This window comes from Oryzias latipes, chromosome 11, assembly GCF_002234675.1.
Source record: "Oryzias latipes chromosome 11, ASM223467v1".
NCBI lineage: Eukaryota > Metazoa > Chordata > Actinopteri > Beloniformes > Adrianichthyidae > Oryzias > Oryzias latipes.
In genome coordinates this window covers 17,197,029-17,211,637 of record NC_019869.2, presented here as the reverse complement: position 1 = coordinate 17,211,637, position 14,609 = coordinate 17,197,029, and the positions used below count along the sequence as shown (strand labels likewise).

The 14,609-nt window shown below is 37.9% G+C and overlaps 1 protein-coding gene across 2 annotated transcripts; it reads left to right on the top strand.

Moving 5' to 3' along the window:
* Positions 1 to 815: 815 nt before the first annotated feature.
* lypla2 (lysophospholipase II) lies at positions 816 to 12,594 on the top strand. Of its 2 annotated transcripts, none has more exons than XM_004074075.4 (10): positions 816 to 911; positions 4,906 to 4,998; positions 7,556 to 7,587; positions 8,269 to 8,334; positions 8,503 to 8,550; positions 8,682 to 8,752; positions 9,445 to 9,518; positions 9,600 to 9,701; positions 9,795 to 9,965; positions 10,747 to 12,594. In XM_004074075.4, the coding sequence occupies exons 2-10, from the start codon at positions 4,921 to 4,923 to the stop codon at positions 10,795 to 10,797; spliced, it is 693 nt and encodes a 230-aa protein (XP_004074123.1). In that variant the 5' UTR covers positions 816 to 911; positions 4,906 to 4,920; the 3' UTR covers positions 10,798 to 12,594. The 2 variants fall into 2 exon arrangements, with proteins under 2 accessions (XP_004074123.1, XP_020562843.1); XM_020707184.2 differs by lacking the exon at positions 816 to 911 and adding an exon at positions 980 to 1,215.
* Positions 12,595 to 14,609: the final 2,015 nt, after the last annotated feature.

The window sequence follows — 14,609 nt, the reverse complement described above, 5'->3', positions numbered from 1 at the left end:
TCGTTTTATGGAATAAACCTAACTTGAGAAGTTAGGGCTTCAGATTTTATTTTCAATTACAAACTTTACCACCCTGTCAATATTTTGATAACATGTGGGCAGGTTTTCTGTCCATAAAGTGGTACAAAGGGGTCAATCATCAAAGGATACAACTTTAGTCAACATGACAAATTAAATTTCTCCATGTGAGCTCCTTGCTGAATATAATTTAATAATAATACCCAAGTGAGGTTTTAGGTCTAATTTTCTAGTTGTTTTTTCCCCGATTGTGATTTTTTTTAATTGATTAATATTTCTGCATAATCATGTTTTTAAAAGAGCCTTACAGTTAAACATGTCACAAAGGAAGAAATCAGTGAGTCTTTTTGGAAACTGTCACAAATGTGCTGGAATTTGTTAAAAACAGAAGAGGAGGAGAGCAGATGTATGGGGTGAAAAAAAATATTAGATTAAAATATCTTTATCTACAAATAGAAATTGCTTTAAAATTTTTAATACTGCTTAATAAGTGCATAAATATATTTTATTATTCACACTTGGCTGTTGGAATAAATAGTTTTTATGAGCTTTAGAAATTATGACCTTACAACTTTGATAAAATAAGCTGGTGAAAAGTCGAGTGTTTAATTCACCTTTCATCCCCATTTTGATGCTCAGTTTAAACTGAAGCAGGTTAGGTTTGGACAAAATAACATAATTAAACCAACCCTTTTTTGTTTCCATTTTTTTCGCATTGCATTAATTTAAATACAGTCTGTACATAAAGGTTCTCTTTGGACAAACTTTACGTTTGGTTCCTTAACAGAGTGGGCGGGGCGTTGCTAACAATGACGTGTACTCTGTCTCCGCCCCCTGCTTGTGTGCAGTGAGTGGCGGAAGTTCCGCCCCGTTGTGAACTGGGACAGCAAACGGTGAGTGTATGAATTTGTATTAGCTAGTGGGCCTCGAATGTACGTTTTAACACTTAAAATCGACCTGGACTGAACTGAACTAGTTTATTTTGCTGTTTATGCTTTATTCTGAAAAATGCCAGGTGTTCGACGTCCTAATTCCGTTGCTAAAGTTTCCTGGAGGAAGACGAAGTGAGACACCGGTAGAGAGGACAATACGCTTGATGATGTGTGTGCGCGCGCGCGACATTAGCTAGCTGCAGCTTTGCTCGCCCGTTCGTGTTGCAGATGTTCATGAGAGTAAAGCGGGATTAACAGAGCAGAAGTAAGGCATTGTGTTTTTAATTTTTTATTTTTTGGAAGAGGCGGACGGTTTTGTACCTGCTTGAATGCCATCAGCACGAGCCTAACCATTCCTTCCTCCTCGACACACAGCAGCACCGCCCGCTTCCTTCTCCTATTTTTAACCACTAATGTTAAACCATTAAATACTATGTAATTATTTTCTTCTCTCTTAGTTTTAAGGGTTTTAAAAATCAGAAAGATCCATGTAACCTCTGGTAGCCGCAGTGAAACCTGCTGCCAGCCAGCTGCGGGGGTGAGGTGGGGGTTGACCGTCATCCATTGCCGCATATTATCCTGTTGTTCGCCAACCAAATCTGTGCGCGCGGCGCCACCATCCTGTGTCCTGCTTTTTAAACGTCTGACGGCCCTGAATGCAGCACCACTCAGTGTGATTTCTCCTTGATGTACCGGTAATTAAAATCACACAGGATGGAGACTCGTGGTCTGTTCTTAAACGAAGGAAATCTTATTTCCTTGATTTGGTTTCTTTAAAAAAACATCACCCAGAGGTCTTGTGACAGAGATTGAGTAATTATGCTTTGTGCTATTGTACTGGTGTGCCCCCCAAAACATGACATACATGACAGCCCTCATTAAGAAAAAAGCAAGAAGAACATACATCATTTTTAGGCTAGAAGAAAGCATTTTCATTTTTCAGTTGTTTTTCTCATTTTTTTTATAGAGTAAGTAAACAATAGACAATTTAAGGCTTGTGCCATGTCCCAAAGCAAATCTTTTAATCCAAGGAACGATTGATGGATTATACTCTCATCAAAAGCATGTTCAGGGCAAAATCCTACAGGCACCAAAGACGGCTCTGTTTTAGGTATTTTATTAATGATTTGACACGGAAAAAAACAAACATCTATCAATTGGTAACCTTTAACTAAATAGGAATTTTTACAGATGTGTCAATTAGAAATACAGTGAATTCTCCAGCCTTTACACATTATTTTTCTGTCTGTTCATAAGCAGGATATTTTGTTGTTTTTTTGGCTCTTAGCAATGTGCTAAAAAATGAGGAGTGGAGCCATGAAGTTAAGTGTCTTTCCATGTGCTGTCATGTTGAGAGATCTCCAACATTGTGCTTATCTTTTATGATAAATTGTTTCTTTGATTTTCTTCAGAAACTCAGAAAAGCAAAGGTTCACCAAATATTCTATTATAATTATTGAAAGTAAAAATCATTTTGGGGACATAATGATTGGCAGGGGTAAATATCAAATGGTTTTTGGTAGTTTTGGTCAGAAGTAGGGGAAAAACCCATTAGCAATGGATTTCAGAGTAGCAATTGTTGCCCGTCAATCAGTGAACAGTTGAAGACCATTTCTGAATGGTGTTATCGAGCCTTTAGAAAAGCTACTTGCAAGTGTAAAACGTTGATTGCAAATTGTTACCGGTAGTTCTTAAATGAATTGGTGCTTCTTAACTAGTGTAGGTGAAGAGGACATTTACCCTAAGGTGTAAGGTGTTTAGTTAGGGTAGTCAGGACAGACCTTCCACAGCAGAAACAGTTCCCTCTTGCTGTAAAGCTGTATATTGGAGGGGCTGCCTTACACTGCATCAGGAACACTTTGCAGTCTTCCATGAATTCCTCCAAAGGCATTTCTGAGGCTCCGTGTCAGCCTGGCTGAGAGAGGCTTGCATCAGGACAACGATCCTGAAATAGGATCCATCTGTAGCAATCGATGTGTACAGTACAGTAGAATGTCTAGATTTCTGTGATCAAGCTGAGACTTTGAGAGTGCTTTGCACATGCAAATTGTTACGAACTATAATACATTTGTCAGGAAAAAATCCACCACAGACTGGGAACACCAAACTGAGACGAGTTCTTCAAGGGATGTCTGATAAAATGAACCAGGAAGCTATTTATAGATTCATCACACACAGCATATTAAAAAAATAAAGGAATGATAAACTCATATTGTCTTTCCACAACCAGGCGATTGCTTGTTAAAACTCAACAGAGATTTGCTTTAAACCCATTTCAAAGACCTGTCATGAAAATCATTTTGGTGCTTGTTTTATTCACTGAATTTTGTCATGTTTGCTATGTATTTTTTTCCGGATCAGTAAAATGTGGCAAAAGCTGTGTTTATTCGCTATTATACATTCAGTTTGTTCTTTTTTGTTAGCTCTCAAGAAATGCTGGAAATAGATGACACTTGTTTTTTAGAAGAACACTTGGCATCAAAATAATGATACTTGGATCACTAGATGAGTTGATTTCATAGATAATCCACTACTAAAGCAGACATGCAGGTTTTTCAAAATGAGTTTAAAGAGCTAAAACATTGAAACAGTAGCTGTTTTCTCCCATTTTGGATTCTAAATCAAACATTTACCATTTTCATATGGAAGTTGGAACTATTGACTGACTTATCGGTAGTCTTAACTAAATAAAAGCATCCATGTCATTTTTGTCCTGTTTAAGTGTTTTTTCTTTCTTTACCAAAGGTTTACTCATATTAACTTTTGTGTATCAGATATTCTCCGTTATTGTTAGTTACATGTGATGCTAGAAACGATCTAATCCACCTGTCTAGCATTTTACGTTTCCGCCTCAAAGCTAAAATACAAAAGGCATCAAGAAATGCTTTTACTACTGGAGCTTACCGTAACACAGCAGCTGCCTGATCTCATCTGTGTTATCGACGTCTGACTCACGGCAGGCAGTGGTCAATTTACTGAGTGCAGGAGAGGGAGGGAGTGTCCCATTAGAAAAATGAGTTTAGCACTTTCTGACTGCGTAAATCTGTCTGTCGCTAACACGTCCACACATAACGTCTGAGGATCCAGGCGTGAAGCACACGTTTGTTTTAGTCTTTGTTGTTTTTGTTCAAGCTTTTAACCCAACTTGCAAACACTTTGTGTGTTTGCAAAGCTGTTATTGTTACTCATAAGTTGGTTATCATGTAACTATTAGATATATTCCCTGTTTCCACCAAAGACAAGAAATATAATTTTTCTGAGATTTATACTTATTATTGTGTTATATTAAGCTGCAAACAAAAATACCCTAAACAGCTCTTTAGCTGATGCTAAAACCAAACAAATAAAATGCCTTTTAGATGGATTTAATAATATTTATAAAAAAAATAATAAAATAACCAATAACTAAAAATACTTCAAATGTTTCTTTTTTTGATCGAACAAAAAACTACCACATATACCAAAATATATTTTATTTTGTAACATATCTGCTGTGTTTTGGTTTTTGTTTTGGTTTTGCCCCCATGGTTATAATGGCATCAACAGCATTTAAATAAATTTACTAATTTCCACAGGAGTCTTGTTTTGACATTTTTACTTTGACCAAAGTGCAGTTTTAACAAAAATGCAGGAGCTTTTGTGATGCTGATTTGTAGCCAACACCAATACCCAAACTTATAAGTTCTGAGTTTCTTTGGTGAGAAGGCAGGTTCACATCCTAAGTCCTGATGACATCTGAGACAAAAACATTTTCACAATTGTTTAAAACTCTTGCTTATTTGTCGAATATTTAATTTTCTGAAAAGAAGAGTCATTTGTTATGTGGTTCATGTTTTTAATTGGCTTTCAAGAGCATAGCTGGGTGTAAATGTTTTCTTTGCGGTTCCTCGTCGTGATCTCTGCAGTTAGCTGACCTGTTTAATTTTTTATTTATTTTTTGTCTGTCTGGTTTCAGCATCTCTTACAGTGTATGTGTGGGAACAACATGTCTGTGCCACTGCTCGCCGAGGCTATGACCATGTCTGGGAAGGAGAAGGAGACAGCAGCGGTGAGTGAACCACATTGCCCAGTTTGTTTGCTGAAAACCAGCATCAGTGCTGAACCTTTCAATTATAGTCATATAGACTCTTAATTTTTATCCATTTGTTTCAAGTTGCAGTAGATTTTTACACTTCAGTTATCTGAGCAAAGGTGTCCGGACCATGGGGAGAACTCTCTCTTCGCCCTACTCTTTTGTTTTGGTTTACAGCAGGAATCTGCATTGTGCCTTCGTAGATAGAAAAAGTCTGAGAGAGGGGCTGTGGTCTGTATGAAGACAGGAGTGAAGGTCAGCTGCAGCAGAATATTTGTGTATAAATGAGAGGAACTCTGAGGAACGGTGAGGTTACAGGGAGCAGAGGTGAAAAGGGTCCAGAGCAGCAGAGAGTTTGGGAAAGAGGTGTGTGCAAGCAGGTTGGAACGGGTGGAGGAGGGTTTCAGGTGTGATGTGTGACAAGAGTGTCAGCAAGAATGAAAGGAAAGGTGTAGAGTGTGGGAAGAGCAGCGAAAGTCAGAGAAAGAGCCAGGAGGTTGCAGAAATTAAGATGTTAAGGTCCCCTTTGGAAGTTTAGAAGATGGAGAGGATCAGGAATGAGTGCGGTAGATGCAAGGAAGCAGATTGAGATGGTTTCGACACACTGAGAAGAGGTACTGTGATTCTGTTTGTAAGAGGATGTTGTAGCTACCAGGAAAAAACCTTGGAGCAGTGGTTTCCAACCTTTTTTGGGTCACGGTCCAGTGTCAGGCAATATTTCCATGGACTGGCCTCTACAAGGCTGAAGTGAGCATCTGATTTTTTATTTTTAGCTTCCAGTTTCCCTGAATTTTTAAGGGGAAAGTTTATCTTTATCCTCTGTAAAATATCCGCAGCTGCCTTGAACATTTGTTATACACTAGATTTCTATATCAATTTTCTGTATAACTGTCAAAGTGGAAGCTAAAAATCGGATGCCAACTTCAGCCTTCTAAATACCATTCACTGTTTGAGTAACTTTATTGACAGCAGTTTGCCAGCAGCGCCTTTGAAATGCCATGAAAAATGAACAAACTAAAATAAAATTTAATTATTATAAAATACTCATTATTTTCCAAAGTCACAGGGAGCCACAACAGAAAGATGAAAGAGCCACATGTGGCTCCGGAGCCATGGGTTGCTGACCCCTGGTCTAGTGGGTCTAGATGACCCAACTCCCAATGGTAAAGTGCCTATGATAGCACAAGGGTTCCATGATGAATTAAAAAATGGGTTAAGACATAATGCAGTGCTAAAGAGTGTCCCTGAAAGAAAACATCACCACACCTACTGAATGCCATCAGCACGGAGGACTCTGAAATGGGAGCGCGCTTAAGTCAGGAGACATGTTAATAGAGATTAATCTTTCAATATATGTTAGTAGAAATAAATCCAATAAAGATTTGAAAAGATGATGAGAAAGATGTTTTGAAAAAGCCGCGGTTACATGTGTAAAATGTTTTGATCTGATCAATGATCGGATTAGAATTCAACCGTGTACATGGGCCCAGAAAAACTTTTCCCGATTATAACAAACATGTACATGGGCCACACCTTCGGTCGGAATAGATTACATGCACAAGCACATTAGTCCCACTGTAAACAAGCAATATATGTACGTGGCAGCTTGGTAAGATACAAGATGATCTTCTAAACGTGCTTTTGTTATTGTTATAGTTATTATGAAGCGCCTGTTTGCTCATCATTTTATTTTTAATCTGTGTTTTCAGTGCTTTTTTGTGGCGGAACGGAGCTGGAAGATGGGTTAGGAGTACGGCTAACACGCGCTAACAACTTTTAGCCTTGGATGAACATAAAATCCATGTGGGAAAATGCCGCAATCTGCCGTCTTGAAATACAAGTCCACATGATTGTTTAAAGGGTTTCCAAGGACTGAGCGTAATTTCTGCTTTGCAAAGCTCACACACCGCCCCAAAGCCGGTGTGTGAGCTGACTCAGAGACACGGTTCGCTCGGTCCACCAGCAGCCGAGCCAAGACCGCACAGAGTCCGGACGTCCCTGGCACCCCCGGGGAGTAGTGCCCTCTCCCTTCCCTCCACCTTGGAGAAAATGGGAAGGGAGAGGCGAGTAGCCCGCGGGGTGAGGGCGGAGTACAGAGGCGTCCGCGCGTCGCACCGGGCGTCTGCGGAGCAGCCGGTCTGTCCTGTTTGCGCTCCAAAGCCTTCTCTGGAGCGAAACACCTTCTATGCATGATTGAAAACCAGAGCAGCAGTGACCCAAGATGGGAATGAACTGTTTACATGCACAACGATGGGATCAACAATCGGCATAACCCAACTATCTCAATCGGAAAGAAATTTTGACCCGAACGAGTCTGATCGGGGCAGAGTATTCCGAACAGCGTGTTTACATGACGCATGTTTTTTCCGATCAGGCGTTCATTCCGATTACTTTTGTCCATGTAACCGCAGCTATTGAAACTGTGTATTAGTAGGAGAAAAAGGTTGGCACTGGATTTTCTTCGTTTAGGAATAAGTATTCACAAAAATCTGGGGAATGTAGAGAGTGATTTCTGGTTTTATCTATGCTGCAGGTGATCTTCCTTCATGGATTAGGAGATACGGGGTGAGTATGACCTTTTGTGAAAAGCCGCTTTCACTCACCTGATGATTAATAAAGCCACTCTTAAGTTCTGTTTGTTTCACCTGATCCCCTGATCTAGATCTTACCTGTGAAGACCTTAAACCCCATTTTACACCAGATTTGGTTTGTTTACACAAATATCCTTAATAATACATTTTTCTGACTAAATTCTGAATTTGGGTTGGAGGTTTGTTTCCCCTCAGTCCTGTAAGACACTACAACAACAACAAAACTTCACTTGCATCCCTTTACTCTCTGATTTTTAAGATGAAACACTAGAAGATAAGATTAACTTGAATCCAGCAGGCTGGAGTGGAAACTTTCTCATGGGTACAACTGTGTGAGATAATTGGGTTACTTTATTTTTGGAATGTGGACCAAGAACAGTCCCATCTTTATGCATTAAGTTAAGGGAGGATTTTTTATCTAATCTTAGGAGCTGGTAGAGGTGGATAAATATCCCCTGATACCTAAGAAAAAAATAAAAAAATTGAAAAATAGGCATTGGTTTCTTTAAAACCCTACAGTGCAATGTAATGACTTGTCACATTTATAGAACAGAGCAGTGTCCATCTCAGACATTAATGCGTTTCAGAATCAAATCCCAGCCCAGCAGTTTTGTATTTGATGTGAAACAACAAGCTGCTCTCTGTTTTCTGTCAGGCATGGCTGGGCCGAGACTCTGGCGAAGATCCAGCCAAGTCACGTCAAGATTATCTGCCCCCATGCGTGAGTTGTTTTCAACGGTCAATACACGTGTGTTTTTGTTAATTGCTTTTAGTCAATTCCCTTCCATTTAAAAAAAAATAAAATAAATGACACTATGGTAGCTTGTAGCTTCTGACTCCCTCTAATGAAATGTCAAACATCTTTTTAATGCTCACTTGTCCTTTTTAGGCCGATAATCCCGGTCACTCTCAACATGAGGTCCATGTTGCCCGCATGGTGAGTTTGTATTAAACTCAACACTGGAGGCCATTGTTCCCCCAGAAACCACATTGGGCTCTAATATTGCCTGCAACAATGCCATGATTGTGTCTGTTGACCTTTCTCGTCACTGCTCTCTGCGTGCACAGGTTTGACCTGATGGGTCTCAGTCCCGACTCTCCCGAGGATGAATCTGGAATTAAGAGAGCGGCTGAAAACAGTGAGTCCAATGGCTTTGAAATGACAAAAAAAAGAAGATTTGACTTAATAATAGTGCGGATTCATCATAATAACCACCTATTTTAAAGGTCTTGGTTCTGCTTTTTAGATTTGGGATCAAGTTCGTCTGATATTCATGCATTGTACTTTAGTGAGAGAAACCCATCGAAATGACCAGTCAGGCAGCTGTAGCATCATTTGTTGTTTTGGAAATTAGTTTTCCAAGATTTTTTTTAATCATAAGATACTTGCACGTTGCATATATTATTTGATGATTCCAGAGGCCAGAGTGAATGACAGCTGCTTGCCCCACCCCTGCATTTAACAGGGTAGTTTCCAGTTATCTAGTAGATCATTGGTTAGTTGTAACGGGAAAGACTTTACATTATTTCAGAAGGTAAAAATGTCCTCTCTTCAGTTTTTTCATTAGACTCTTAACAGTTTTCTGCTCTATAGTAAAATTTCTATTACTTGCTCTATAAGGGAGTATTGGTGGTAGTTTTTCTTCCCCCAACCATCTTGCTACTCCTGATTTTCTGCACAGGTAACAGAAATATTCAAAACTGTTGGAAAACAGAGATTTTTCTCTCTTTTTTAAGCTTGTTTTTATTTTTCTAATCTACCACAAAGATGTCAAATGAAAGAGAGACTGAAATCTTCTCATGGATGATGCTGTTGTTCGTCTCTCTCCAGTTAAGGCCATAATCGAACATGAGGCCAGAAATGGGATCCCTTCCAACCGCATCATCCTGGGTGGCTTCTCACAGGTGTGATCTGTAGACGTTTCTTTCCAGCCAAGAAGCTGATGCGAGGGGTTAGATAACTTTGTTCTTTCATTTCCTCCTCAGGGTGGGGCTTTGTCCTTGTATACCGCCTTGACCTGCCAGCATCCGTTGGCCGGTGTTGTTGCCCTCAGCTGTTGGCTTCCACTTCACAAGAGTTTCCCTTCGGTACCGTCACACTTCAAAAAGCGAGAAAAATGACACCTTTCTTCTACTTTTGTTTTGGTTTCATTTTGTGCAATCTGGATTTTTGTCCTGCAGGCCTCAGGTTGCAACAAGAACCTCCCGATCTTGCAATGCCATGGTGACATAGACGCCATGGTCCCAAGGCAGTTTGGTGCCATGACAGCAGAAAAACTTAAATCCATAGTCAACCCACAGATGGTTACTTTCAAATCCTTCCCAGGACTCCCTCACAGTTCCTGTCCTGAGGTACTCTTCCCATTACTTTTGCTTTAAAGGAAACAAATTACTTATTTTTGTTTCTCAGTATATGAAAGTGGCTCTTAAGTAATATCTGTAAAGCACTTTGGTAATATAATACATTAATTAAATTGCATAAAACTCATTTGGCAACTACATAGCATTAAAAGAATGATGTTAAAAACACAAACCCGTAACGTTTTTATTTGTTCTCAGGCTATGACCAAATTCCTTCACTACTCCATAACCCATGAAAGAGGATATAGTGTGGGACTTTTGAAGGCACTGGATTAAAACGCTTTAAAGAAAAAAGAGAAGAAAACGGCAAAAATGATGTTACCGAAGTAAAAATCGAATAAATATGGACATTTTGCAAGACAATTTATGCATCCACTGTGTTCTAATGATAAAAACGTAAAAATAATTTTGATATGCTTTTTTAAATTTTTTTATGACCAATCAGTCAAACCCGATGCATTGTGGTCCACATTCGCCTATCTAGTGAGCATTGATGCAGACAGATTTTTCACTCAGACTTTAGGGAAACTTTCTTGGGCACTAGATTTTAGAATTGTAGATTTGGACATCCGGAAAAAACGGTAGATGCTTTAAATAGTGCACCAACTGGGGAGTCGTGAGTGAATTTGGACATAGCCTAAGAGACTAGATAGAAGCCCCCTTTCTTCTATCGTGCCTTATTCCAACAGTGCAACCTGTGGTGGCAGTGTCATGATGTGGTTTGTTTTCTGATTGCAGTTGATTAACCTGCTTCTGCTCTGCTCTGTTGCAGGAGATGGCAGCTGTAAAGGAATTTATTGAGAAGCTCTTGCCCCGGGTCTGACCTTACCTCTTCCCTACTGTTAACCCCTCCAGACACCGACCTCTCACTCCGGATCTGTCAGTCTCCTGCAGGAAACAGCCATGAGCTCCACCCCTCCTCCCCACCCATCTATAAGACCGCAAACGCACACTCATCTCTCACTTGACAGTAATGTTTTAATCTACTGTCCCAAACAAGCGTATTACATTATTTGAACTGGCAGCACTAAATTCTCCCATTTAGAGGTTGTAATCTTTAAAGGAAAAAACACGCACATTCCCTTTTATTTTTCCACGTTTTCTCATCTGGTCTTACAGTTTATGTCAGTTGTTGCTTTACCTCCACCTCACTTTCTTGTATCTTTAGAGATTTTTAACCGATAAAGTCCAGGAAGTGGCCTCCTGTTGCTGCCAGCGAACTAGGAATAGCTGAAGCTGCTGCCAAAAATGATGCCTCTTACTCGTTTCCACTTCCTTGTTGTTCAGGAGGAACTGGACCTCCTTTTCTTTCAAGTTCTGTGTGTTAAAATCTCAATTACCAGCAAGCGAGATTCGTCATTTTCAGACCGTAGACTCACAGCATTGTGTCAGTCTGTTAGGCTTTCGGGTCCTGGTCACATTTATGTTTCTCGCATGACCCAGACGATGTGATTGCTTCAGTCATTCAATCTTCAGATTAAAATTCTATTGAATTGCAAGGAAGACCGAGGGAGAAGGTACTGACTGCACAGCTCTGTTTTTAATGTAAAACAAAATTCTTCTAAAGCATGTGAAGCACAGTGCTGGTTCCACTTGTTCCAATAATTGAGAAGCAGATCCTTTTTGAGAATGTTAAAGCTGTAATTCTGACTTTAACCCTCTGAGAAACTGCATTCACATTTTAGCACTGGAGCCCATCCAAATCAGAACCGCCATTCCAGTCTGGGTTTGTCTGGGTCCAATCATGAGCCCTCTCATGGCTAAAATCCACTCATAGGAGCCAATTTCTTTTCCCTTTTCTTTATTAAACTTGATTATAAACCTTGAAATATGTGAACAAAATCCATCTGAAATAAAGGAAAACTCATCATTTAATGTTTTCACTGTTCTGTGCTTTTCTTTCAAAAAGGCTACATTTGAGATCTTTTCTTACGATACTGCTTTGAAAATTACTCTGCCAGCTGAGGTGCATGGAAAAGTGTTGCAGTTCAGGTGGTTGCACCCCTGCACCTAACCTCCACATCTGCTTCCAAATCTTCACCTCAGAATTTGAAATATGCTTTAGCTTCTTCAACTCCGTAACCACACATAAAATATCAAATGTTAAATTTGTCATTTTCATTTGGTTAAAAATGTCAATATAAAGGGAGGAATTGTAAACAATAGTGACAAGGATCTTTCATCAGTTGTTTGAACGTTAACTTGAGGTTCATAAGAATCTGGCAGTTTTTCTTTTTTGTAATTTTTGCTCTTGTTGTTTTTATTCATCTTTGCTATCCCCAGATCAGATTTTAAAACCTTTAAAAATGGAGGACAAGCAGATGTTTTGATTTTTCATCCCTTCCATGAATGTTTCCTACAGTAATATTTTTCAATCATCCTGCTGTGGAGTTTTTCTTCATCTAATCCAGTGTTTTGATTCATTCCTTGTGTGTTTCTCTTGGGTTTGTTATTGTTTCAACTTTTTTATGTTTTGTTGATTTTGTCTCATTGTGGTTTTTGTTGTTGTTTTGCTGTCGTACATTTTAGCACTCAGATGGAGTTACTGAGGGAAGATTTATGCCTCTCATCTTTCTGTCTCTAAAACACTTGTCTGCAGAATAAATTTCCCTTAAAATACCCCTCTGATAAATTCAAGTCTTCATTTGAAAAAAAAAAGATTTTTTCCCCTTCTATTTGATTTGATTTAATTTTTTATGTAACCTCTTTCTTAAAGAAAAATGATCAAAAAAAAACAGCAATGTGGTCATTTCTGCTGCAATTAAACATAATTTGTTTAATGGTTGTGTAAAACAACACTTTAACAGCAATGTCTGTTTTGTATTTGTTTTCTCAACTATAATGTCAGTTTTTGCCATTTAGGTGAGCTTTGTGAGATTTTTTCCTTTCAATAATTGAGCGAAACAATTGTATTCATTTCTGGAAATAAATGAAAGATTTAATTGAACCTTTCCTAAATCTGTGATGGATTGGGTCTCTATTTGAAAACAAAAAGGACCCCAATCAAAATACCGGTACATATTTAGTTGATTTATGAATTAAAAATTATAGTACAATAAATGTCAAATCATTAACTTTTTAGATCATCAACAGATGTGACAAAGAAGCTACAAATAGAAGCTTTTCAGGGGTTTTGGCTCTGTTAATGTAGTTAATCTCCTTTACAGCTGATTATTTTAAAGTAAAATTAAGTTAATTGACCACTTTTAAGGGCGTCGCATTTGGCTTATTATGCTTGGATTTAATTTTTAAAAATCAAGTGACCTTTTAGCAGACGTAGAAATCGTAAGTCAGGCTCTTGAGTCACTGCTCAGTTCCTCAGAATGGTTGATGAGAGAAAGACCTGCTATTTAAGACATAAATAACAGTATATACTCATTTTTTATGCCTGTAATGGCTTTAGATAATGACAGAACATGTGAAAAGCCAAAGGATTATATTTATCTTTATACCAACTTTAAATTAATGGACAAAAGCTTTTTTTTTTTGTTAAATCTGAAGAAACATTAGTTTAAAAAATTATTTTTAAGAAAAATAAGTAGTAACAAGTACATTTTCTTTATAATCATAACTTGAACATAAAGTTAATGCATTGCTTTGTGTTTGATATTTATTGTTTGTAAGGTGTATGTATACAATAAATTTCTTGGACTGATATCCTAGAAAAAAAAAAAAAAGTTTACCAAAAAAAGGTTGCCATTTTAAACTGTGAAAACAATGAAAAGACAGGTTTTATTTTTACTGAATTTTTAGATCTTGATTTTAGGTAAATTTAAACCCAAAATAAGTGGGGGTTTTTTCAGAAGCTCAAATAGAAACCTCTGATATGGCACAATTACAAGTTTTACAGTAGGAATTAACAGTGTTGGGTAAATTACTTCTAAAAAGTAATTAATGAAATGACTTCGTTACTGGGTCAAAATTGTAACTAAATTACTTTACCCCTTACCTGTTTGAAAAATTAATTCACCACCTGTTACTTTACTTTTTTCCTCTCCTATACAGATTCTCATGGGAAAAACAGCACAAACAAGATCCTGTTGTATTTCATGTAACCTTATTTTTAAAGCAATGACCACATGCAAAAATAACAAAAAAAAAGTTCCAACACATGTGGTTGATGGTGCTGAACAAAGTGAGATGTGGAAAAACCTCTTACGGCTAAATTCATATCTATCAAATCTGAAATTAAGCAACTCTTTGTAAAACACAGAGCTACTGTAATAAGTATGTTACGTTGTTACTGACAAAAGTAATTCAAAACAGTTATTTGTTACCTTGTAATCAGTTACCCCCAACACTGACAATTACTCATGGAAGCATTTGTAAATATTTGTAAATAATTTGATCATTATTTTAATTTCCAATCGTTTTTTGATTAAACTTTTAGTAATTATCTCTTGACATTTATCGAGACTTGGTTGTCCTTTGTGAATATATTTTATGCTTTATCTCCAGGCATACATCTTTCTATAGTTTCTATTTAGTTTATGTGTATGGTGTTTATCAGTAAGAAAAAGGGGACAAATATGTACCACAAAAATAATTCATCTACAGCTGAACAATGTGAAATCTGTGGGTTGTTGCATCTACTGATATCATTTTAGAAAAAAAGATGGTAAATCTGAGGTAAGA